We start from the raw sequence: 12,581 nt of genomic DNA, 5'->3' as shown, positions 1-12,581 counted from the left end.
TTCGTTAGCAGGCTGGGGAAAAGCTATATATTCTACAAAAAGGATTTGAAGCTTTATATCTTCTATTAATTATCTGCGAGCGCTTTCGATAGTTGGTAGTACTGTCATCTTCTAGGCACTCCTCAATATATATATATATATATATATATATATATATATATATAATATATATATATATATATATATATATATATATATATTCTTTCCCAAAAAATCAACTGTTGAATGGTACTCAAATTGTTCAGCTAGTAGATTTGCTTTTTCTATGGGTATTATTGCAATTAAACCATCCGTTTGTGTCAGTGGTGGAATTGTGAATTCTCTCAAGTTTCGATTGACAGCTTTAGCTACCGACCAGCAGGACCTAGACCTGTAGGGTTTCGCAAGCAGTTTCTCCCTAATTCTCTGATTGTGAAGTTCTTCGCCTTCATTCATTGTGAGTTTGCAACTATTGCAAGTATCAGCTCAGCAAGGATCAACAAACCTGGTTTGGTTTTCGGTACTAGAATTTTTGCACCCCTAACGGTAGGCAAGCTTTTTGGAAGCAACAGTTTGCTAGCAATCTTTGTTGAATTAAGTTTTTCCGTTGAAATTCCGTTTCACTGGAAAAATATACTATCATTCATGGATGATAGAATAACTTCCGTGACTTCAAAGGCACAAGTTGATGGATCATTAGAGCTGAAACGAACATCTAGCTAGGGGAAATTTCGAAAATAGTTTTGAAGATCCTCCCACCCAGCAGATCTGTAATGCCAAACTTTGCACGGCTTAGATTGTTTCCCAACATTTATTGGTGATTCACTCAACACAGAAATGAGTTTGTGACCAAAAGATCCTAACAGATACCATACGAGGACTATGTATATATTTGGATTGGTTGTTAGGTATAGATCCAGAAGACTAGCATATTCTCCATCATGTTCAGGAATCCAGGTTGGCTCATTTATAATGTGAGTGAATCTGCTGCTTATTGCAGAAGCCTCACGCCTGGTTTGAGAGAAAATTTGAGCTATTCTATATTGTGGACATTGCAGACGGTCAATGGTGTTTCAAAGTAAAGAAATCAATGCCCTATATTGTGCATCACTTGGTATTCGTTAAACGCAGCATATGGATTTTGTGATCTTATGTGATATTATTTCAAACCACATAACATTAATGTTTTGGGGTTCCAGCATTTCCTCTCGTTGATAAGAGAGATCGTTCCAGATGAAATGAAATTTTCCAAAGTAACGTCTGAATCGAGAGTGAAAATCATAGTCAGGATATATAAATTTGACAGGGTTTGTTGAAGAACTGACTTTGGTATCTGTGAGTGCAAGAATATGGAGACTATTTGTTTATATATGAGTTACGTCCTCTGATGTTGCAGAAATATATTTTCAAGTTGCTAGTGGTTCTCTTAGCAACTGCAGTTACCAAGATATTTACCAGTGAACTGTAGTTTTCGAATAACTCCTGCAGGATGATGCCCTCGAATCAGCTCCCACCCGGAGATTTGATTGATGAGCTATTTTACCTACCAAGTATATTCCTTGATAGTGAATCAGCATTGGCATTGTAAATACTGCTGTCGTTGGACTCTTGCTTTTGATAGTGTTAATATTCCAAACCCTCAAATTATTTTCTATGCTTTGTGGTAGCTTATCCCAAACAGATGCAATTTCATGTGATACACCTCTTTTGGTATATCGGACTGTTGTTCTCCACTCATTTTTCGCAATATGCATACTCTGAAATATGCAATCAATGAATGCTTTTTTGCTCTCGATCCTACATTGGTGTTATCTCCATATCTTGTTCAGGAGAAATTTCAGACACAAATCACCACACCAAACTAGGTTTGAGCACATGTGATATTATTGATTGGGAAAAATTACCAAAACAATCAAAATATTTCACCACAGCGCCGCTTTATCCATACGCTTCTCAATGTGTTTCCGCACCATGTGCGGAGAATCAGGTATAACAACAATTTTTCAAGATACAAGAAATACAACAATTATTTGGAATTTAAAATATAGTTGAAATCATATTCCAAGTGAATGAAGGATGCTGAGAATTTTTTTTCTGATTGATTTGGCCGTTACTTGATGAATATCCATAGTAATTTCAAAAACTACACTTCACTATTTGATCTTCACAAACTTTGTGGAATTTGTGGATATCAAATCGTGAGGTGTAGTTTTTGAAAAGATGCTGAGAAAAGCGTCAGGTTTTTCAATCATATTCAAGAATCGTAACATCCAGAACTATTTTTTTTAGATATAATCGTCGTCTGCATTGCTGGAGGTGTATTAGGAGTTAACCTCCTCCTCTTAGATGTTGATAGCTCTCCATCATTTCTGGTTGGTGGTCCACCATAATTCACTAACGTACAGGAATTCCACTGTTGACTACGTAGGTTGTCTCTACGAGTGAAACTTCTTTTCCACATTCGTTGCAAATATACATTCTCAATGAAATTATATGAATCAAGAGATTATTAGGAGAATATGAACTGACTAAAACACTCAGACCAAACTCTTTATGGAAGCTCATACCCACTTCGACTTCATGTCGATGACAGAGTCGAGTCCCAAGGTCATTTTTCATGCACATATCTCAAGGTCGTGTGACGTCCTCCAAGGTGGAATCCTAAGGTCAAGTACCCAAGACAGTCTCGAATCCCAGTGTCAAATTTCATGTTCAAGGTCATATGGCCTTTTACATAGCTGAAGGTTGTATAACGACATCCAAGGTCAAAATCGAGTAGTAGGGAGAAGTCCTTGACCGGCCTCAAGCCACCACTAATTAGCCACCCTAGCACTTCCTAAGGGCAAAAGGTCACCAAGTAAAGACGATCATTGTTACTGTATGGTGGTCAGCAGCTAGTGTGACTCACTATAGATTTCTGTAACAGTGCCAAATCATCACACCAAAGTCCTATTGTGGAGAAATAGAAGAAATATATCGAAAATTGTAACAACAGCAGCCGGCTCTGGTCAACAGAAGATATTCGATCCTGCTCCACGGCAACGACCATCCGCACAGTTCACGAATAACATAAACGTTCAAAAGTTGAACAAATTGAGCGTCGAAGTTCAGCCTCACCCATCATTATTCCCAGATCCCACTACCGACTACCATTTTCTCGAATATTTCGATAACTTTCCACCGGTAGAACTTTCGCCATTCAGGACCCGACAAAAACGGTCTTCGTCGACTTTATTGGACCCCAAACACCCAATTTTCAATCTGGTGCAGTTAGTCGACTCATGTTACGTTGAAAAAAGTGAACTGATTCAAATGGTGCTTCTTTCGATTAAATTGAATAATTATCCACTGAGATGCTACAGTTGAAAGAAGACTCTTAAAATCGGAAAAACCTTTTGAAACAACATAATACCACGTTTATTTTTTATTATTACTTATGTCTGACCTTCCATTGACTTGGGGGAACTAACAACCTATACAATGTAAAATAAATATACATTCAAAATTAAAGTTGAATTTACCTATAACCCCACTGCCCAATATAGAATTAATGAAATTGAAACTAGCCCAGGGAAGTGTATTCGTTTTCTCATTCTCTTCTTCCTGGAAAAAATGCCGTCAATTCGCTATTATTTTTTCTCATTTTCATGAACTCACTGAAATCAGTTGTTTCATGTCATCAAAGGCATGCTCATTGGAGTCGAAGCTGCTTCCCTGAAAAATAATTTTGATTTTTTTGAATATGTAGGTTTCACTTGCAAATACTTGAAATTATAGTTTCATTCGGAATTTGATCGAAATAATTGATCTAAATACTCATTGCATATTCCATTACATATGTATTTACCATGATTTCATGTATTCACCGAATTATCAAAAAGCTCCGGAAAACACACTAAAAGGTATACCTTGAAACTTGCTTGGACCAGTTGGGTTTTGGAATGAGGGATTTTATAGAACTGAAGTTGGAAACAATCAATTATAGAGGGTTATCATCATATTTTTTTAAATTATTCTATTGCTTCTGAGTCTAAATGATGTCAGCAAGCACACTTTTATATATACGGGGTTGTAACTAGTTTGTAGGAGAAAATATAGATAATAAGAATCTTTACAAAAAAATTGTCAAAGGAAATAACTATTTCGTACTAGAATTATTTGAAATTGAAATAATTCGATAGCAGAGAGATATTTATTTATTTTTTTAATTTTACTTTATACAGGTAGTATCATTTTTGCGATCATGACTTATAGTGATGTGATTTATTTTTTTTTTCTGTTTTGAGGGAGACTGATTTCTCTACAGTTAGTTGTCGGGAAATGAATTATAATAAATCAGGGGTGGAAAATGGCAATTTTTTTTATTTCATTTTTGATATCGATTAATAATTTTGCATTCAGTTTTCATTTGCCAAATGTTTGTGATATACCCGGAGATAATAAAAATAAAGGTTTTAGTTTGAGTCAGATAGTAAATCATTAGTACAATAGCCACCAGGTTACAGGGTGAAAAATTAGAATAAATAAGCGCACACAATCAGAAGTTTGACTATAAGATAATATTCATTAATTCATGTTTTTATTTAACGAAATATAACTGATTTCTATTCTTTCTGAAGGGTTTTATGGTTGGGTTTGGAAACTCGTCAACTAATCAGAAAATCATGATCTTGTCTGCCTAGCCTAATTTGGTTTTACTGACCAAGCATAGAAATTTTGACGTGACTGGCAAGTTTGGTACCTATTTTGGAATCTCACAGGCACCAAAGGACCTGTCAAGTTGGAACGCAAGTACCTAGAAATAAGCGGGAAATTTCTCTAATTGTATTATTAATTCATATTATTGTATGCCGTAGCTTAAGCTACGGTCGGAAGATAAAAGCAGTCAATAACAGAAGACGGTTGATCTCTGCTAACTATTATATTCGAGATTTTGCTTTTGGATGTGAGAATATGAACTTTTATTTTCAATCTCATATTACCAGGTGTATGTTGTTTATTAGTATTACTACAATAGATATTGCTCTATCCATGTTGTCAATTACTCGCCTGATCCATCCCATTGTTTCATGATTTGAGTGTGATGAACTTCTAAGAACTTTTTTTTGGACAATTAAAAAATCATGTGGCGCCCATTATAAAAGATTGATTGAACCACTCCCTTCTCCACTGGTTGAAGGTTAGCGGCAATTGTCCAAATAATTGGTAATTGATCTACGAGGTAACGAGTTGTTTTTTTATTTTTTTTTATTGTTTATGATTTGGAACAAATATATTTGAGGAGAATTTTGAGCGCTACAATTTGTTTTTATTTTCAGTATACCAGTTCAGTCGCAGTAATATTTTTGAGTTTCAAGGTCTTTAAGCGTTTATGTTTTCTTTTGGCACTCCGTCATTGGAAATAGTTCCACCAAACCTTGCAAAGCAAAAGCAGATCCTTACTAAAGTTGCTCGAGCATGTTGACCCTGTGCTGAAACCTAACGGTGACACCCTAGCCGTGGTCTGAAGGTAGGCTTAAATTCCAAGAGGGTGAAACCATCATGAGATCAGTCCGTCGGACTAGTGACTCAACTTGACCGTTTGGACCTCTAACATGGCAACAAATTTTTTTTAACATTCCTGCGAGACGCCCTCAATCTAGGGTGCAGTTCAACGAATTAGTTTCCGCGATCCTTCACATTTCAGTTCGGTTCACCCTGTAGGCCTTGGCTGAGAAAGTAGATTTCGCGATTCACAGTTGAAATTGAAAATTAGCCTAACTTGGATCCTTTCTCCTGACTCTTTCCTCGTTAGAGTCATTTTAGGTAATATTTGGAAACCGAAATGCAGACTAGGGTCAGGTAAGCGCGAGCGCAACTCCTACGTCATACAATAGTACCAAATCGCGAGGTCATAAGTTTCGACCAAATGAATCCTAAATGAAACATTTTCAGTTGCCTGAGTGCAACTTCAACGGAGCGACGTGGAACCCTCTAGGAATCTGTGCTCAGCAGAATTAGTATTCCACGAACTCCAGTGGGAGCAGCTAGTCTGGGGCTGTCTCCTGCAAATCATGTCATCCTTGTGTTCGAGGCCATAGATGCCTATTCGCTGGTCGCACAGCGACAAACTCCAAGCACTGATGAATTTCCTAGAAGACGTAAAGCTAGTGAAACTGTAATGTCAAAAAAGACGAGCCGGTCCTCAATTCGCAAAACTCGTCACGAAATAGGTTACTTGTGCTAAAGCGATTTAAGGCGTTAAATACTCCAAATACACAAATAATGGACTTGAAAAATCAACGAAGGGATCGTTAGGAGACGCCAAGGAATAAGACTGGACATCATCTACGAGAAATGAATACCAGGATAAAGAGCGAATTAGGGCTTCGCGTGATGTGGAATTTAGAGCAAAGGCGTTGATACCAAAATCGGCCGCGGCGACGAAACAGCGCTCGAAAACTCATGCAGAGAACACTCCCGAAAAAGGCAAACTAACAGTTTTCCACCTCCTGTACCGGCCTTTCTGTCCAATCGTGAGGAGCTGAGAGATTGTGCACGAAAAAGTGTTGTCTACTTATGTAATAGACACACCAAACATTCAAGTATACATGGTGTATAGTCATTCTGTGAATACAGAAAAATGTCGAGCAAATACACCATTATCAATTCCGACAAATAGGCGACGATATAACGATATGGAACATGAAGATGGAAATTCAATCGACGAAGGACAGAACGAATGCACAACGCACAGACGCGCCATGTGGTTAGAACGCGACCAGAACTGGCGCCCTAGTGTGAGGACTAGGGCGCCAGGCGCTAGGACAGCAGGAACTTGGTAGTGACTTGTTACGTGCCGGTTTCCCGCCAAGTAACATTGGGCTATTTTATTCTATGTAAATACACTAATATCAGTTCAGATAGGCAGCCCACACTACAACTGCCAAGTAGGGTTGGTTGTCTACCTTTGATTAAGAACATTTTGAAGGAATTTATTATTATAAACAAACTTGGTACTGCAGGAAAGGAAGGAAAGTCAAAATATCTTCATTCATTTATATAAAGAGATGAAAATTATGAGTGTAGAGGGAAGGCCAATATGTTACAATTGTCAATACTTACTTGGCATTCCTGTTTTGATATTCAATTGACGCATTTGGAAAAGTAAACAAAACCTAGATGTTGCCTTTGTCATAGGTGTCATTTGCTGCCTTCGTAGTTCGCAAGCCGGTCGAGAAAGATCGACTACCGAACTAGTCAGGTTTACTTCCTGGCGGTAAAATTTGATTCAGGCGAATTATAAAATAGCTGCAGCTGTGTTACGTAAAAGGTGACCGTTATGAACATTCAAACAATCACCTTGATCAATTATAGGGAGTCTAAAGGCAAGAAAAAGTGTTATATGAAGAATTTCAATAAATAGGAATTCGAAAGGCGGAAATAGGTTATGAGAGGAGGGGATAAAAAAGAGGAGAAGAGAGGTTGGTTCGTGGAGACGAGGAAGAAACAAGAGGTCTTTCCTAATTTTGTTAACAATTTGGAGAAATTGTTGCATTCCAAAGTATTTTGGGTTTCGTAAGGGAAAGACTCGAGAGTCCCGAGTACGAGTACAAGGAGTTTGCTGGTACGGGATCCCGACAAGAGGTCGGATTTGGTGTTTTGCCCTAGCCTCTCGAAACGGCCGCTTCAGACCACCAGCCGCCATTGTTAGATATTGCATTTAAGTTGGACATCACGGAGCCGCATGATAAGTAGCAGTAGCATTATTCATTTGATTTATTCGGGTGAGTCCGCTTCTTTTTGCTATGGCCTAACTGGTGCAATACATGTCACAACCTGGGAAATACCATCGTGAGCTTGCATGCACGCTGCATCCTGTTGCATTCCGCTGTATCCTGCCACATTCCGCGGCATCAATTATTATAGTTTTATGAATGCCTAAAGCTTGCCGCAGCTGTGCTTGACACCGATTCAGTTTGTTTAACAACACATTGCGTAATCATTAGCATCCTTAACGCTTTACGAGTACTAGAGACTTGCCTTAACATGATTTGCCGCCTCTAATTCATAGGAAGTGCTGCATCAAACTGTTATTTTGCCCTTATCATTCAGTGTGACTTTGATTTGTAGCAAATTTGTGATAACTGAGTTTTGTAATTGATTCGGTGTTAGAATAGAATTATTATTGATAGATTTATTGAACTTGTTTCCTGTTAAGTAACGTGCTCAAATCAGGTATGATCACACAGGCACGGAAGCATTTCTGTTATATATATATATATATATATATATATATATATATATATATATATATATATATATATATATATATATATATATATATATATATATATATATATATATATGTATATATACATTAATCTGCTTTGAGAAATACCCCTCAAAACCACTTTGGGTTGATACAAACACTGCATATTCTCTCTTGATATTTGTCATTGTATGTTATTTGAAACCTGTTAAAGATTCAATAAAGTTTTTGTAAAATATCAAGAACAGCACCCTTTGGTGGATTTATTCTCCATACTCACCCCCGAATTACTGAGCTATCCGAGTGGTCATTTGAGTAAACTTTTCAGTGACCAAAAAAAATATTTTTGTTACCAATACGGTTTTGGAATATACCGAAGGGGGGTTTAACTTTCATTCCAAAACCAAATTTCTCTTCCACCCCCGTTGAACGACGTAACAGACTTCATAGCGGCGCCAGTTTCCAAACCAAACAAAGAGACCACGATCATCAGACAGGATCTGAGCTCTGAAATTGCTGGAGCTCAGGTCTGGGAGGCCAGCTAGCCGCTACGGCAAATGAGATACGAAAACGGCCGGACACAGGCCTAGTTACCCTATTTTTTTGGAGGACGAAAAAGTCCTTATATTCTTGCACTTATAGAAACCAAAGTCAGTGTTTCAACAAATCCCGTCAATTTTCTATATCCTGGTTATGATTTCCACTCCCGATTGAGGTGTATCTTTGGAATATCTATTTTTACCCGAAGCAATATCTCCTGTCGAAGAGAGGAAATACTCAAACCTCAAAACTTCGATGTAATGTGGTTTAAAATAATATCACAATAGATCACTAAATTCATAGGCTGTGTTTATCGACCACCAAGCAAGACACAATATAGGTCACTATTTTCATTACTTATAAACACCATTGAATATATGCAGATACATCATCTCAGTTCCTAACTTTCCATATTCGATGACTTGAATGTCCATAATATCGAATGGCTCAAATTTTCAAATATTACCGATGAAAAAAGTCGCGGAGCTGAAGCTTTTGCAATAAGCAATAATGAACTAACGAGGGTTCCCGGCCGTGATGGAGAATATGCTAGTCTTATGGATTTATACCTAACAAATCATCCAAAAATTTACATAGTCAACGTAGGTTTCCATTTCAGTGTTGAGTTGATTATCGATGAATATTGAGGAACGATCTGAGCCGAGCAAAGTTTTGCATTACAGATATGCTGCGTGCAAAGATAGATCTTCGAAACCATTTCCAGAATTTCCCCTGGCTGAATGCTTGTTTCAGCTCTAATGATCCATCAACTTTTGCTTCTGCAGTCACGGAAGTTGTTTTATCATCCATGGATGCATATATTCCTTCTTCAATCAAACGAACATCTGAAGGCAAACCTTGGTTCAACACAAATTGTGGGCAAGCTGTCGCCTCCAAAAATCTCGCCTACCGGCAGTGGCGCAATAATCCCAATGCCCAAAAATGAACTAGGTCTGTTGATGCTGCAAAATTAGAATAAGTCAAAGAAAAAATTTCACAATCGGAGAATTAGGGATGAACTGCTTGCCACTTCCAACGGGTCTTGATCCTTCTGATCGGTCTACAATTTCACCACTAATACAAGCGGATGTTTCAATTGCGACAGCAGCCATAAAAAAGCAAATCTACTGGAAGCAAAATTGGCGTCCCACTCCACAGTCAATTTTCTATTCCCACACTAGAATCTATAATGTTTTCGACAACGTCTAGTCAAACAAATTTTGAAACAACTCAAAATCAAGAAGGCGTCGTGTCCTGATGAAGTGTCCGTCATCATATACAAATGTCCGTTATCATACACAAAAAATGCGCAAATGAACTCGTAACAGTAGTTTCAGGACTTTTCAATTTGTTTTACGAAGAAGGGATTTTTTCTTTTTGTTGGAAAACTGTTCGCGTTCAGCCTTTTTCCAAAAAAGCAAGAAAAATCCTTCGAATAACTTTAGACCAATCGCTTCGCTAAGAGGGGTATTGAAAATCATAGAGAAAGACGTGAACAAACATATCCTTATATATTTGGAAGGCTTCAACATCTCGAGCGATCGTCAATATGGCTTTCGAAAGCAATAATCAACGGACGACTTTCTATTGTATGTCACCCATATTTTGATTAACGCTATCGAGAAGCATGAAGAGTGAAGAGCTGTTGCGCCCGATATTTTTGAGGCCTTTGACCATGTGTGGCATGACTGTTTACTAGCCAAACTCTGATGCTATGGCTTGTCAGATCATTTTTGTTTTATGGCTCGTCAGCTTCCTGAAAGAACGTTCTCTGCAAGTGAGCATCGATGAATATCTCACGAATACTTTTACTATCAACGATGGTGTTCCCCGGGAATCCATATTGTCTATAACCTTTTTTTATTGTATATCAACGACCCATTGGAAAAAAGGGAGGATCCAATATATTGCTTTGCTGAGTACAGCACTATTCCATTTCGATTCCAGGACATTGGCTGCAAATGCTTATCTTCACCGGTAGCAGGAGGTTGCATATCTCAATGAGAATCTAGAAGTGATTTCTAATTGGAGTAAAACTTCAGGTTCAATTCAATGCCACAAAAACCCAGGCATCGGTTTTCTCCAAAATGATAAATGTCTCCGAGTTTGTTGAGGGTTAAAATGGACATCAATATGTTTTGACATGATCATGTCGCTGGAATTGCAAAGGCTGCTTTTCAAAAACTTGGAACACTGTTCCGAACCAGAGAACTATACACACCTCAACAACTTTTGATATAAATTTTGATGTAAAGCTCAGATCAGACATTCTTTGGAGTATTGTTCTTATGTATGGAGCTCCACCCCTAAGCATACCCTGAAGATGATGGATTCCATCCAGAAAGGAGACATCCGGCTGATTGGAGACACGAACATCACTTGCAACCTTGATAGCCTGGAACATCGAACGAAGGTTGGGGATCTGTCTCGTTTCTATAGATACTTCCACGAAAAGTGTTCTAGTGACATTGCACATTTGATTCCACCAACAGTGGTACATACCAGAAATACGCAACGAACTGTGGCTGCTCATCGTTTTGAGGTTCAAGTCAGTACACCTTGAAGTCCACTGTTCGAAAACTCTTCCATTTGGGGAACTTCGCTTATGTGGAATACACTACCTGAGAACGTTTTTCCAAATGGACTTAATCTACAGCGATACAAATCCAATGTGAATCGCTACTTCTGCACAGGCACCACTCTCATAGCGCCTTGAGGATTTTCCTGTAGTGCTGCTTGGCAAAAAAATCACAATGTATTTATACATAACAGTGATCAGCTGACGAATTTTGGAAAATGTTCTGATCTTTATGTCTGTTTGGAGTGTCCCTCGAAAAATTTGATGAGATGCTGTCCACTTACTGCTTCCAATTATGTTGTTGCATATAATTCATACAGGAAACCATTGATACATTTACGAAAAATATAGCCGCTTTGATAATTCCCACACAAATACTCAAGTGTTTAGATCCAATCTTAATAGTTCGTTTTGAACTGAACCATAGTTCAAGTGATATGTCCAGCTTAAGGAAATTATTCAATTTCTAGAAAAAAAAACAATGTATCGCTAACGAAACAATAGCTTCTGCAAGTAGTAGGCAATCAACCGTTTGATAAAAAATGTTTCCGCTGAGAGTTTCAAACAAAACAGTATTTCTTATTTTTCGAACACCCGCACTAATAATCGTCCTTAAATTAAAAAAAAAAGTATTGATTCTCTTATTTGCAAATGTCCGCAATGTTCAAATAAATCGCCCCAAAAACATTTTATTTTTGATTATCAATTATTGGTGAACCAACGGGGAAAACGTAACATCTGGTGTCAGAAGTGGGATAATTGACTGAAATTTTACTGTTTTATGGTGAAATCAAGGAGTGTCGATTACGACAGAATGGAAAAGCTTGAGAAAATGTTTGGAGCTTTGCAAGCGAGCCTGGCGGACAATGAAAAACGCAGAAGAGAGGAAGATGAACCCAAAAAAGAAGAAGATGAACGTAAAAGGGAAGAAGATGAACGCAAAAGAGAAGAAGATGAACGCAAAAGAGAGGAAGATGAACGCAAAAGAGATGAAGAAAAGTTAGGCAGAAATGAAGATCGTGAATTACTACTGAATATTCAGGAAAAACCTGGAAAAAGACAATGAGGTGTACCTTCATTTATTGGAAGATTTAAAATATTTCCAAATGACTAAGGGGAAGTACAGGAATATGGAAAATTACAGGAAAATTATCGAAATCGAAAAGGATTACTGTGGAAAAATGCATATCGAAAACGAGATCTTGCCCTTCTAGCAGTAGTTTTAATAAAACT

General features: G+C 37.7%; 1 protein-coding gene across 2 annotated transcripts in view; it reads right to left on the bottom strand.

Moving 5' to 3' along the window:
* LOC111505717 (putative sodium-coupled neutral amino acid transporter 11) overlaps window positions 1–12,581 on the bottom strand; it is a 108,236-nt gene that overhangs the window by 59,987 nt on the left and 35,668 nt on the right. The window contains exons 1-3 of one of the 2 annotated variants that reach the window (XM_074183420.1): window positions 7,084–7,865; window positions 3,637–3,693; window positions 3,501–3,582 (exon numbers count right to left, since the gene is read on the bottom strand). In XM_074183420.1, coding sequence (XP_074039521.1) covers window positions 3,501–3,582; window positions 3,637–3,654 — 100 coding nt within the window. In that variant the 5' untranslated portion in view covers window positions 3,655–3,693; window positions 7,084–7,865. Of the gene's footprint in view, window positions 1–3,500; window positions 3,583–3,636; window positions 3,694–7,083; window positions 7,866–12,581 lie in introns of those variants that run through there. The other variant, XM_074183419.1, reaches the window with a different exon arrangement.

The sequence above is a fragment of the Leptinotarsa decemlineata genome, unplaced genomic scaffold, assembly GCF_025532065.1.
Source record: "Leptinotarsa decemlineata unplaced genomic scaffold, Ldec_3_MD MMD2_tig00026340_RagTag_RagTag, whole genome shotgun sequence".
In the NCBI taxonomy this organism is placed as follows: Eukaryota; Metazoa; Arthropoda; class Insecta; order Coleoptera; family Chrysomelidae; genus Leptinotarsa; species Leptinotarsa decemlineata.
This window is presented reverse-complemented; position numbering and strand designations above follow the sequence as displayed.